We start from the raw sequence: 14,023 nt of genomic DNA on the forward strand, positions 1-14,023 counted from the left end.
TGTCCCAGGCTCGCCTGTTTGGTCAACACGTTCTCACTCCCAACTCGTCAAACGTGTGACGCATGGTCAGGCTCCCTCTTATGGCAAGCCATTAGTGCCAAAATTCGCCACTTTCCTAACCCGTTTGGTTAAGAAATGGCGTAAAAAACGCCGTTCAAAGATGCATAAAAACGGCGTTTTGTGCCGAGTAGCGTAAAAAACGGCGTTTCCGTCTGTCTTTGAACGCCGCTTTTTACGTCACTCGGATGGTGCGTTCAGGGCGCCATCCGAGCGGCGGAAAAAGCGGCGTTTGTCGGAACAGAACGCCGTTTTTTTCGGCGTTTTGAATAATTAAACGGCGTTTTTTACGCCATTTCTTAACCAAACGGGTTAGGAAAGTGGCGAATTTTGGCACTAATGGCTTGCCATACCCTCTGCTGCACTTATGGACGCGCAGGGTACCCCTCTCGCGTCGGGACGTGAAGGGTCCTCCGATTGAAGAGATTGCCGGGAAGTGCCTGTTGTCGGTATATTTAGACATTTTCCAAATCACATTGTAGTGACGTATACAGAACACAATAAATTATATAATGTAAACAACTACCTGAAAAACAGGTAGAACGATACTTTTGTATCGTTTATTGCATTTACGGAGGGAGTGGTGTATGCTGGGTAATGGCACAGCTAGCGACTGGGTGACTTTATTCACCCGCTTCGGCTGTTATCAGTCCATACATTAGCGTTATTAGCACAAACCAGTCCCATAGATATGGGCCATCTCCTGCTAGATTGTTCAGAAGGTTGTTCTCATCCATCCAGATGGAGGATCACTAACAGGAGCGTGGGAAGACTCCAGAATCCACTCTGGCTGGAATCCGGTGGATATGCAGTGTGTACAGGTAAGACCATTTAAACGGACAGCATTTATAGAATGACTATTAAAAGTCAGCGAGTGTCAGTAATGTTAATGTGGTTATGTTAGTAATACACCGAGTGCTAATATAACAGCTTTAAGATGCATTTGTAGATATTATTACGTGTTTTACCGTCTTTATGGTGCTAGCTTAAAGTTACGGTGTAAACGTTAGCTTATATTGGAGGAAAGCTGTTACTGGTTAAACGATGTTAGCACAGAAATATTAGCTTCTGTCATGACTGATGAAGTTGCTGGTTAATAAAGTTTTCAGTAAAGTGTTTAATCGCAGCCACAGATTGACAGCAAATATCTCGATTAGCTTCAGTGCATCTATAATAAATATGTGCAAGTTTCAGTGCTTCGTTTAAACTGTATGATACTTGTACTGACCCAGGGTCAGTGTAAAATACAATCCTAGCTGTGTGAACAAAGCCTGGCTCCTTTAATCCTGCATGACAAACCTCAGGATGCAGGTTATTATTACTCTTTCCTGCTGGCACACCTGTCACACCTGAGAGTCAGCTAGAAACTTACAGTGACGTGGACATCATGCAAAGACTGCCAGACTCTGTAATACTGCAAATGATCAGTGACTCAGGTTAACACTAAACTTTAAACGGCACCTCTGTGTCTCTGTGTGCTGAACATCTAGGATTGAGTCAGGCTGCATTGACTGTGGGACTTTAATGTGTTAAAAGCAGGTTGAAGACGGCTCAGAAACATTTGAAGATTAAAATTTAGCATTATGGCTGCTGGTGGTTTGTAAAGCCTCTACTCAGCTGTATTTTTGTTACTAATTTATGTTTGTTGTTGTTTAACACAGATTTCAGAAGAGCAAATATGCTTAATAGTTTAACTAGATTTCATTTGTCAGTGTGGGACTGCTGAGTCACCTGAAGAACTCATTTCATTCATTCTCCACATGATGTTCATTTACAGAAATGTTTCACAGGAACTGATTCCTCCCAAAGGTTGAACTAGTGTGTTTCCATAGATTACCTCTGTATGAATGTACTTCTTAAATGAAGGCAAGTGTTTGTCCTGTTTTGTTCCTCAGGTACAGTACGTGATATCAAGGGCAGGCGGTCAACACTGGGGGAAGACAAGAAGCAGACGTACTTCCAAGAGGGAGCTGCAGTGAGGTCAGAGGTCAGAATCTGAAACAGCTCAGGTTTATATTTTAGAGGTTATAAAAAATCAAAATGTATTTATAAAGAAACCTTTAAATAATAGTCATAATTATGATTATTATAAGAAATATCAAACATTTAAGTGGATTTTCTGTTACACATATTGTGTTAGCCCTGCAATAAACTGGCAGCCTGTCTTTGTCCTGTATCAGCTGGGATAGGCTTCATCCTCCCGCAACCCTGAATTGGATACATTGTATTCCAATTATGTAATCTGATCATTTACAAACTCAAGGTTTATAATCAAAATGTAAGTAATAATTATAAAATGGGAAAGCAGAAATAAGTGTGACATGAATGTAAATGTGTGAGCTGACATAGAGGACAGCTACATGCAGTCTGAAAAACCTTTGTTGTCAAGTTTGCTGGTATATCAGCACGAGATCTTCTTACATAGAAGAGACATTAAAGTCTCTAACTCAGTGAAGCATTATTGGTCCCGTCTGTTTGGATAAATATAGTAAGTTGATGTATGTCCATTTATTGACACATTTTCTTAAGTGCTTATCCAGCTCAGGATCACAGTGGAGCTGCAGCTGGATATGTTCACTAAATAAACCTTACAAAAGTCAACAATAAACCTGCATCCATGTACGTTGTTGTCCACAGGATGAGAAAATCAAACTGGAAGACTGTGGAACATGTTAATAAATGTTTGTGTGTTTATGCCTGTGTCTTTCACAGGAGGCGCTGGAAGGTTTCCCTAATAGTTCCTGGTGAATCAAAGCAGAACCATAAAGGTTGCTGGATTGCATGATGGCCTTACCCCTGAGCAGTCATCCTGTTACAGGAGGAACCAGTTAGAAGCTGTTTTCAAAGTAGCTGAGCAGATTTCATCTCAAGTAAGCAATTAAGTGTTTGTTCGTTTGTTCTGCCACTTAAAGAGCATTTAAGGACGTCTTTCGAGTGTCCAGTTGAATTAATTCTACTGGCTCTCATGGTCATTTGTGATTATAGACATATTTTTCATGTTCATCCAGCTATTTAGTAAATTCTATCTATTTAGTAATATCCGTCAGCTATAAAATGTAATATAAATATAAAAATATCTAAATATCTCCTGTCCTTTATGTTTTAATGATGTAAGTCTGTTTACATTAGCATTCCTCACATATCAATGAGATGCTGTACAGTACAATCCTGCTGACACAGCAGAGGGATAACGACGGCTATTCAACATCGTTACACGACACATTCGAGCTGCATGATGCAGACAAAGTGACTAAATCATCTTTTTTGTGGTTTATTGTCTTCAAACCAGCAGACAAAGCCGATTGCAGAAGATGTCGGAGAAGAACTTCAGGCCGTGGACTGAAAAGGTATTTTTTTCTTGTTATCAAAAGACATTTGGAGTGGCAGCTTCTACAACTGGTTGTGCTGAAGTAAAGCTTACAGTCTAAGAAATCACAGTGTTGATATTCAGCACAAAGAGAAAAGCTCACTTGTTTGAATTAATTTACAATCATAGTTTTATAAATTCTGACTGTAAACAGCTTTTACAGCTTTGATATTGTTTGACAATCGATATCAGGTGATAGGGTTTAATTTAAAGGTTTCTGTGTCCCAATGAGCCATTCACACTGATCAGTGTCAGTTTAACTGTAACACATTCATTATTTAGATTCAACAAAGAAATAACTGAATGTAAAAAAATGGCAGCCCTCAGGCAGGTTTATAGAGATATATGCATGCATTATGAAATTTATGTATCCCAGATAATTGTTATACATCTAGTCATGGCAGACCCACCTCTTCCTCCCAAGTTAACTGCAACCCAAAATAACTAGTGGGGCTATTTACACACTCACAACCAGTGTGGGGTAAAAAGAGCCACCAAAAAGCTGTCAGCCACAGATGTGCTAGAAGAGTTAGAAACTCTACTTATGGAGAAACTTTCTAAGTCTAACAGGGGACAGGTACTCCTGCCCAAATAACATGATATAACCCCACATACAGCCCAGCCATAAAGTGAACCAAGTCATTTAGTTAAAGACAGCATGGGACCAAATGCATGTAACCAGCCTGCACCAACCTGACATTTCTTCCTCCTGAATTAAATGAATGAATGGATGAAAGTTAAATGACTACAAACCTAAAGCCACTAGTTCCCACACTGGAGCTCCCTGACACTGTGTGTTAACCGTATTTAGCTTGTATCAACAGTTGTAACAGGCTAAGCCACCTGAGACACTGCATTGAATGATTGTTCCTGTCTTAATGGTTTCAGCTCAGATGTTCTGCTTTTTCCTTTCAGTAGATCAAAGCAGCTCGTGCTCCTTCTGCTTCCAATTTAGAAGAAGAAGAAGAAGAAGGCGAAGGCTTCAGCGAAGTGGCGTTCATGGTCTCAGTGAACAGTCATGGTCACACACTGCATGTGGTTTTAAAAGCAACATGTCTGTTCACCACAACAATGGAGATGTGTAATATTAGTGCAGCTACGGTTTGTTCTTGAACATCAGTTCTGTTTTCTACTTTGATCACTTAGACCAAAAAAGTGTTGTTTTCAGATTCTTTCTTTTACATCTATAAAGCACCTGTTCATTTTTTTATTACAATTAGTTTCACATGAATGTTAGTGTTTCCTTTATGATCTTTTAATGCTTACACCACACTGTACATGTCTACATTAGAGACATTTCTGTTACCTGTGTCTGTTGACTCGGAGCTGTGAAATGTTCTTTTATTTGATACACAATATGAAGCTCATAATTTTCTTACAAATAAAACTCTAATGACAAACATGAACAGCTGTGCTTATTTCTGAGACATGAGTTTTTGAATGTGTTCATATTTAGACAGTGTGCATCTGTCTGCTGAAACTGTAATGGTGAACCTGAGGTGATGGTCAACAGAAGGCAAATATATATCAATATAAAACAATATTGAAGTAATGTCTTTACCCTGTGCAGCGTGTGGACGCTGTGCACGCAATCACCTTATTCACTGTAGTAAACATGCCCCGCTACCTCACGTGACTGACTGTCTCCATGGTTAATACATATATTATTAGCTATGTAAACAGCTTCCAAAGATACCGCCATAGCTCTCTGCAGCTGTAACACTTAAACACTTTGCAAATCATTTCATGTTTTTGATAGTTATGAAGACAGAATATGTTTCTAAGGTCATGCTAGGCGGTTGCTATGGTGGTTGCTGTGGACTTGGGTGGACCGCGTCCGATTCCTGTTATTAGCTGTCCGCCGCAGGAAGGCTGCGTTCCATTTAGAAGTAGTGACAGTCTGCCGCAACTCGAACTCAAACCCCGCTTTGTTCTTTAATTATAGGCCTTTTATAGCCGTTCATGACACGCACACACACACATAAAGCACTTTGCCTCACCATGAGAATGCAAGTTTACCTAACCTAACCTTAAAGTATCTGATATAGGATAGAAAAATGAAGCAACCAGAGATTTAATGATGAAGACTCTGGGTTCTGTAGTTCACGTTTTACAGTCCTGAATGACTCTTTGCATATGATTCATTGAAGAGGAGTTTAGAATGCACTTTACATTTAGACTGTTGCTGTTTCATTTTTTACATTGTTGCCGTGTTATGTCATGAATAAGGTTCACCTGCTGGGGGTTTGATGGATCAGCTGGACAATACAGTCAAAGACAGACTTCATTCATCATATGCAAGAATCCTAGTTGGATTTTTGTTGTCACTCATGTTTTTGAACCAAATATTGAAAACAATTCTGACAGACTGGATACCTGGTCAGGGTGTACGTTACCTTGTACTCAAGCATCCCAGGACAGAGCCCTGCCCCACCATGAGCCTGGGTGGATACGTGGTTATAATATAAAAGGACCGATACAAAATATGAATATTTCATGAAAATTGAATTATAATACAAATTAGTAATAAGGGTTTCTCTGCGCCCTTATCTACCCCATACTCAAAGAGCTGCGGGCAGAGAGGGTGACAGGCGAGGATGGCACTGAAGAGAAGATGCTGGGTTTCTGGAGTCTCCTGGTCCTGTCAGTATTAGTAGGATGCATCTGCTGTGTCTTCTCGTGGATGCTCACCTACCTTGACTCGTTCCAGCGTGGTATGGATTTCCCAACACTGCGGACAGTGGCCCACGTCAGAGACGTTTAATATTGATTACATATGTCTGAATTGCTAACCCTAACCCTAGCTCAACAGACCACAATGCCCTGGACTGTCAGTATTATTACATGCTGTGAACATAAGTACCTTTGATCACAGTTTATGTTGTAAAAGAGAAGGAATATTGGAAAGAAAGATCAACATTGTGATATTATTTCTTCCAAACTGACCAGAAACATGCTTGTCAGACTCTCACAGCAAAGGATCAGACTCACTGTGCATGACAGCTCGGGCCAATGATGTCTGTCAGTTGTTTAGTGCTTCTGTACAGTTAGGGTCACCGTCTCTATTTCAGAATAATTAATATGCAGAAAACACTAAAAGTTGATTGTCTTCCAATATTCTAGCATAATTAAAAAACTTTGACTTTGTGAGTACATATTATTAGTCCTAATGCCAGTATGAGTCTTCATAACTCCTGCTTTGAAATACTGAACTTTAAAATTGACCTGATGAAAGATCATTTACAGTGGCACTCTGTCAGGATCATTCTGACTGTAAGATCACTGTATTAATCTGAATCCTTCTGAAATGTGCTGTGAATGAATGCTGATGCAACTCACTGTGGGAAAGCTGTTAATAAAAGGAATCTGTGACACATGCAACACATTCAAAGAGGAAGAGGACACAAAGGGAGGACACGCAGAGGCTGTGTTAAAGTCAGAAATCCAAATCTTTATTAAAAAACAGGCGGCGGTTACAAACAGGAAGACAAGCAGTCCATCAAACAGTCTACAGGGTCAAACATACAGAGAATTCAAACAGCAGTAAAAAATAACTGGACACTGAAAAACATAAAGCAATGTGTGACGCAATAGAAGGAAGCAGCGCAGTATATTCACTGAATTATCATCAATTACAAAAGAGAAAAAGGACGATTTCTAAGGATCATTTTCTTAAATGCAGTTAGAGTGTGGCTGGTAAAGATGGAAACATACAGAATGTAAACTGTGTGAGTTTGGTGAACTTTGTTAGTAACAAATGAGGTAAAAAAACAAAACAGACAAAACACAGAAAGAGGCTCTCAGTATTCATTAATAATTAGAAAGAAAAATTCTGGTCGTGGATTTTTACAGTCTTAGTTCCGCTCGCTGTCATCATTATAATCATCATGATCAATGGCGAGGTCCTGAGGTGGGTGGGGCTGTCTCTGGTGATGTCACCATGAAGGAACAGCATCTGGCACGTGTTGGTGAAACATCCCAGTACACTGGTGTAGTTTCCTCTCCAGCTGTTTGACATGTGACACTTGAACATTAAGGGGAAGAAGAAGAAACAGTGTTAGGTCAGGTGACCACTTGGTTTCTAAAGTAACTGACAGGAAGTAACCAGGCCGTTAGAAATGGATGGCATGTGTTTAGAGTTACTGTAGTTGGGTAACTCTACTTACCAAAGGCAGCAGCACACAGATGAAGGATCAGATGCTGAATGTTGCAGGAACATGCTCATGTGTGGTGGTCATTCAGTGCTGCTCCGGCAGGTTAGACAGTCCAAGACTGATATGCTGCCCATCTGAGAGTTTGAAAACACACATGCAAAGATTTATTTTGTATTACAGTCAAAGTTGGATGTTCATTTTTGTCCTTTAAAAATGTTTGTGTATTTGAAAGCACTAACATTTAAGGATGACTCTAATCGTCTCTCTCTAAGAGTGTCTCCTTTAAAGGGGAGACAAGTGTATCCACTGATCCACGTCACTTTACCTGGATGATGACTCCTCTCTCCCTCACTCAGAAACACTCCTAATATAACCAAGCAAATAAATAATATTGAAGATTTACTTACATCATTACAAAAACAGCAAAAACATCTCCCTTTGATTCTATTTCTCCATTCCTGCTGAACATCAGGCAACAAATATCTCAATAAATCACAGTAAAATGTAAAGCACATGTTTTCTCTGCTTTGTCTAACCTCTGCAGAGCCTCTGTCAAGAAAAACATAACTGTAAGCATAAAACAAATATACATTCATAACACGTCACTGGACAAACCTCGGTCAGTTGATTTCCTCTGTGCAGTGCAGACGAGCATCAGTCAGCGAGTGACTCTGCTGGTTCTTCTGAGGAAACACCACCGTCTCTCCACACCGTCACCATCTGTGAGCACAAACTGCTGCTCTGCCAGCATGTAGGAATCACATATCACACACACAAGGGTGAAGAAACATCAGAGCTCAACTTTGGATACTTTAGATCTAAACAGATCAAAGCAACTCTTAGTTTCAACAATCAGTGAAAAGACAAACAATGATACCATACTGATTCTGTATGAATACAATATGGTATTTTCAATACAGCTGTCAAATTAATTTATTAAAACTAATACAGATATATGTATATTTCTTTTGATAAATTAGTTTGCTAAATTATAAGAATATATTTTTATTTTTTTTTCATTTAACAATTGCAACTGAAAGAAATTAAATATTGAACAAAAATATATTGTCACATTCTGAGCATGCTCAGCACGCTGACAGACTTGAAGTTGCTACAGATTTTAAGAAGTGATAATTATAGGGAAGAAACTTCTCTTTTTCATCCGTTTAATCAAACATTTGATGCCTCAGCTGTCTCAGTCTATAGCGTTCTGCAACTACAACTAACCTGAAGCTTGGATTTGGCTGCAGGTGCCCCTGTACATCCTTCTCAGCAGCACACATGTGGGTACCATTTAATCACACTTCTTCCTGAGCTTTGCTTCATCACAAGACCAAAGGTGGCATCCTGTGTCACAGTCTTATCATCATCCAGAAGAAACATTTGAAGAAACATCATGGAAAAGAAACATTTACGCGCCTCCTGGTTTTGTTTTCTGATCCTGCAAAAAGACTGAGGACAACAAAGCCCAGAGAACACGAGATACACAACATCCAACATTCAGACTCAACAGCCTCCATAAATGAAGAGCACCAGGTTGGTTCAGTTATAGTAGATATGAGCATACTTCACATTACTGGGTATGAATAATAATGAGGAGGCAAACTTTGAAGATGCAGAGCATGATGTCCCATCATCAGACTGTAAACAAACATCCACCAGGCTTCTTTGTTGGCAAAATTGATGATTCTCCCATCAGGGATCAGTAGAGTGTAGAAGCAGCAGTCACTGAAATATTACCGTTTCAGATAAGAAATCTAGCACATAAAAGCCAGGGTGGGAGGGATCTCTGCAAACTGACTTACCTCTGCAAGTGTGAAGCTCAACAAAAATCTGACTCTCCAGTCACAGACAAACAAAAAACTCCAGCTGGGAGATAGAAAACGCTGTCTGAGTCTTGCTGGATGTTGCTGGTCAGAGTCCCACATTAGCAGAGTGCTTCTTGGTCCCACTGACCCATGTGGACAGCGACTGTGGAGAACTGTTCTGGAAAACAGAGAAGAGAATTAAAATGACAAAAAGCCAAACAGGATTTCCACAAAGACTATCTTGGAATCAGCAATCAAAAAAATCACTGGTTCATATTTCAATTAAATATGAACAGGTTCCTCAAATGTACGCAGTTCAGATCTGATTTAATTTAATTTCCTTCACACAGCACATTCGTCCAGGCTGACAGGTAAACATAGAATTAATCTCAGGTAACATGACTCATAGTAGAGATTCAGTAAGAAAGATTGCAGGCTCTAATATTATTACCACACAATCCAAGGACACACCAACAGCTCAGATTTGTAGAACTATTTAAACAAATGTCTTCTGAATATTCAATTCAGGTTCACAGTGGGAGGGTGGGGGGGGGGGGGGGGGGGGGGGGGTCGTGGAATTTTTGAAATAAAGTCTGCAACACAGAAAGAGCTGTGATCAAGCTATTTATTACTGCGCCAACACACATCAAACATCACAGTTCAGTCATGTCAGCGCTGCCACAGAAGTTGTGCTCCTCCTCCTTTATGCATTCCAAGGAAGAGGGAGGAAGTTACAAACTGATCCTACCACACTTCAACGGATCAATGGTTAAGCTGTTTTGTGCCCTTGGCCTTATCAGCACCTGTAAAGGGAGTTGTTTTCTCAAACTGCTGACGCTGAAGTAAGTTCATCTAGTTTTAGAAACTTTCACTGAACAGTCTATAACAGTGTCACAACTAAGCATATGCATAAGCACTTAAATACTTAAAATGAGAATAACAGAACATTTCTATTACAGAGGCTAGAGCCTGTCCCAGTAGTCACAGGTAGAGCACACCTGGACAGGTCACCAGTCTGTCAGAGGACTAACACAGAGACAGACATCAGAGTAACAAATCTATTTAAAATTAATGTAAGTTTGCTGCAGCTGTATGTATGAACATGTGTTTCTGTGCTCACAGTCCACCTCTCAGGAACCTGCAGTTCACTTTAAGTCTACTTTAAACAGACCTCACAAAAGGCTGATGTGGCTGGATCAGTAGTCTGATTTAAGTACGATACCTTTGGCCAGGGATTACTCTGGTGCATCGCTTCACTGCAGTCTTACGTATTTTCCCCACACCTAAATAAAAAATACTGATATATACAAATAACAGCTTCAGCTGATGCAGCCTGACTCAATCCTAGATGTTCAGCACACAGAGACACAGAGGTGCCGTTTAAAGTTTAGTGTTAACCTGAGTCACTGATCATTTGCAGTATTACAGAGTCTGGCAGTCTTTGCATGATGTCCACGTCACTGTAAGTTTCTAGCTGACTCTCAGGTGTGACAGGTGTGCCAGCAGGAAAGAGTAATAATAACCTGCATCCTGAGGTTTGTCATGCAGGATTAAAGGAGCCAGGCTTTGTTCACACAGCTAGGATTGTATTTTACACTGACCCTGGGTCAGTATAAGTATCATACAGTTTAAACGAAGCACTGAAACTTGCACATATTTATTATAGATGCACTGAAGCTAACCGAGATATTTGCTGTCAATCTGTGGCTGCGATTAAACACTTTACTGAAAACTTTATTAACTGGTAACTTCATCAGTCATGACAGAAGCTAATATTTCTGTGCTAACATCGTTTAACCAGTAACAGCTTTCCTCCAATATAAGCTAACGTTTACACCGTAACTTTAAGCTAGCACCATAAAGACGGTAAAACACGTAATAATATCTACAAATGCATCTTAAAGCTGTTATATTAGCACTCGGTGTATTACTAACATAACCACATTAACATTACTGACACTCGCTGACTTTTAATAGTCATTCTATAAATGCTGTCCGTTTAAATGGTCTTACCTGTACACACTGCATATCCACCGGATTCCAGCCAGAGTGGATTCTGGAGTCTTCCCACGCTCCTGTTAGTGATCCTCCATCTGGATGGATGAGAACAACCTTCTGAACAATCTAGCAGGAGATGGCCCATATCTATGGGACTGGTTTGTGCTAATAACGCTAATGTATGGACTGATAACAGCCGAAGCGGGTGAATAAAGTCACCCAGTCGCTAGCTGTGCCATTACCCAGCATACATCACTCCCTCCGTAAATGCAATAAACGATACAAACGTGTTGGTTTGGTGACGCGGTAGATGAGCTCGCCTCATCAACATAAGGTAGATGAGCTCGCCTCATCTACCTTATGTTGCAAGTCTCAAATCTTGATTGCCTGGATCCATTTAGTGTTTTATCATATGTGTTTTAAGCGGTAAATCTCAGGTAAAATGAACTGTTCTATCTGCCAGGAAGGACACAAACACAGACCCAAGATATGTAGGTCAGGTGGTAGCTGACCTACATACTATTAATCATGAGCTAAGGTTTGAAAAACCGCATGTGTCATTACCAACAGGGGTTCCAAGTAAAACCACTGGCATCATGGGAGAGTGTCTGTGTCTAAATTTCAGTCTTTCATGGATGCTAGCATATGCTTGTCAAATAAAGCCTGATTTTAGTTTAGTTTTCCTTCTATAAATAGAGATATTTCTAAACTGGAAATGTTCAAACTTCAAACTGGCGCAGAAAAACAATTCAAAGGGTATTAAGTGTCTGATGGTTCAAATTACCTTGAAGGACGATCATTGCAGTATACTGTAAAATGAAACACTGCATATACATATTATACTAGAGAGTACCTGTGCGTAGTATGAATAACATAACCACCGCACCAGAGGTGTAAGCACCTTTTGCAAGGCACTCAAGGAAACCAATGAACAGCCTCAAAAATAAATGAACAGGTGGAGATGCAGACTGTATTTGCAGATTACAGCTCCACCACAAATCAAATCAAGGCAAGTTTATTTGTATAGCACAATTCAACAACAAGGTGGTTCAAAGAAACAAAAACAAATAAAAAGCATGATTTAAAATTGATTAAAACAAGCAAACAAATCAAATCATCCATCCATTCGCTTATCCTTTTCAGGGTCGCGGGGGGCGCTGGAGCCTATCCCAGCTGTCACAGGGCGAAAGGCGGGGTACACCCTGGACAGGTCGCCAGTCTGTCGCAGGGCTAACACACAGGGACAGACAACCATTCACACTCACATTCACACCTAGTGGCAATTTGGATTATCCAATTAACCTATCCCCACAAGCTGCATGTCTTTGGACGGTGGGAGGAAGCCGGAGTAACCGGAGGAAACCCACGCAAACTCCACACAGAAGGACCCCGACCTGATGGTGGAATTGAACTCAGGACCTTCTTGCTGTGAGGCAACAGTGCTAACCACCATGCCACCGTGCTGCCTTACCTCAAATCAAATCAAACTTCCATATTACAGCGAGACTGCTCAGCAAGGAAAAATAGTCAATCTCAGTAAGACTGAATGAAGACAGACTAAAAAATAATTGCATCTGCTCACACATTACTCAGCTGTAAGGTTTCCTAAGTACTCAGATGTAACACTGTGGAGGAAAACCCAAAGAAATGGCAAACAGAAGTTCATTCTAATAAATTGGAAATGTGGGTCAAGTCCGTCAAATAGAGAAAGAAACTTGTCGCAGTGAAGACAAAAAAAGAATGTATAAAAGTCAAAACATTTTAATTAAATCATTAATAAAACAGATAAAATTATTAAGAAGACTCGGTGTAATAAACATCTTCAGGTATGCTGGGTTGTCCTTCTTGCTACCTCATGTGAGCAGACAATGCAAACCAGCTTTCTCGAGCTGGTTTGCATTCTCGAGTTTTTTTTTCAAATCCAAGCAATGACATGTAAATAATGCACAATGTGTGTGTGTGTTTCCAGCTATACCATACATAGACATACGACATCACTGGCTTGAAGTCATGCATTCAAAGCTTCTTTTGCCTCTCACCAAAACAGACAAGTTTATTAGGAGCAGACTCAGCATAACTTTTCTCTCTATAAAAAAACAGCATCTGTTAGGGTTCATAAAAAGGAAGCTGCGTTGATAAAAACCAGATCGAAAAAAAGCAAAGGTGAGTTGATTTTTAACTTGTAACATTTTTGTAGTGTGTATGTGTGCTGCAGCGATCATTAGTTTTGCTTATAAAGATTACTAACGAAAAAAATGTTCTGGTAATATATAGCACCATACGGAGTATGAGGGCCACATTAAGTAAAGAAATTATTGTTGATCATTTTGAGAATACAGTCGAAATTTTGGGATTAAAGTAAAAATTCTATTTTAACAAAAAAGTCAAATTGTGGGGATTAAATTTGTTGTTGTGAGTTAGAGAAACAAATTGATCAGCCGTTTTATCGTGTCTTGTGAAACAACATGTCCGAGGGTGTAACCACTGATATCTTTACATCTATCCACTGATAGCATTTTCATTTTGTACAAATATGGCTAATTCTTCCAAGTTTATTTTGTTGTTCCTTCTGACCATCTTTTTAGCGTCTTTATAAGTATCACCTCGCTGTGTTTATGTGACTGTGTGACCTTCCCACA

At 39.9% G+C, this 14,023-nt stretch overlaps 1 protein-coding gene and 1 long non-coding RNA gene across 16 annotated transcripts; one reads left to right on the forward strand and one right to left on the reverse strand.

The window, feature by feature from the left end:
- The first annotated feature begins 2 nt into the window (after positions 1-2).
- On the forward strand, positions 3-4,817 carry LOC308409037 (uncharacterized protein). 9 transcript variants are annotated; one of them, XM_080901576.1, is made up of 7 exons: positions 3-73; positions 410-502; positions 799-878; positions 1,953-2,037; positions 2,770-2,927; positions 3,344-3,404; positions 4,340-4,817. In XM_080901576.1, exons 1-5 carry the CDS (start codon positions 63-65, stop codon positions 2,840-2,842), a joined length of 342 nt encoding a protein of 113 aa, XP_080757702.1. In that variant the 5' UTR covers positions 3-62; the 3' UTR covers positions 2,843-2,927; positions 3,344-3,404; positions 4,340-4,817. The 9 variants fall into 9 exon arrangements, 8 of the variants coding, with proteins under 8 accessions (XP_080757702.1, XP_080757703.1, XP_080757701.1 ...); XM_080901577.1 differs by having other exon boundaries at positions 4-73; positions 3,350-3,404; positions 4,343-4,817; XM_080901575.1 differs by having other exon boundaries at positions 5-73; positions 3,350-3,404.
- Positions 4,818-6,860: 2,043 nt separating this feature from the next.
- LOC308409068 lies at positions 6,861-11,656 on the reverse strand. Of its 7 annotated transcripts, none has more exons than XR_013973921.1 (7): positions 11,400-11,656; positions 9,384-9,564; positions 8,806-9,306; positions 8,194-8,319; positions 7,818-7,942; positions 7,591-7,712; positions 6,861-7,448 (listed from the first exon to the last, which is right to left on the reverse strand). It is a non-coding gene; the product is annotated as an uncharacterized lncRNA (long non-coding RNA). The 7 variants fall into 7 exon arrangements; XR_013973922.1 differs by lacking the exon at positions 7,818-7,942 and adding an exon at positions 7,986-8,039; XR_013973923.1 differs by having other exon boundaries at positions 7,904-7,942; positions 8,194-8,314; positions 11,400-11,655.
- Positions 11,657-14,023: the final 2,367 nt, after the last annotated feature.

Source organism: Rhamphochromis sp. 'chilingali', assembly GCF_963969265.1.
Source record: "Rhamphochromis sp. 'chilingali' genome assembly, chromosome: 13".
Lineage (NCBI taxonomy): Eukaryota > Metazoa > Chordata > Actinopteri > Cichliformes > Cichlidae > Rhamphochromis > Rhamphochromis sp. 'chilingali'.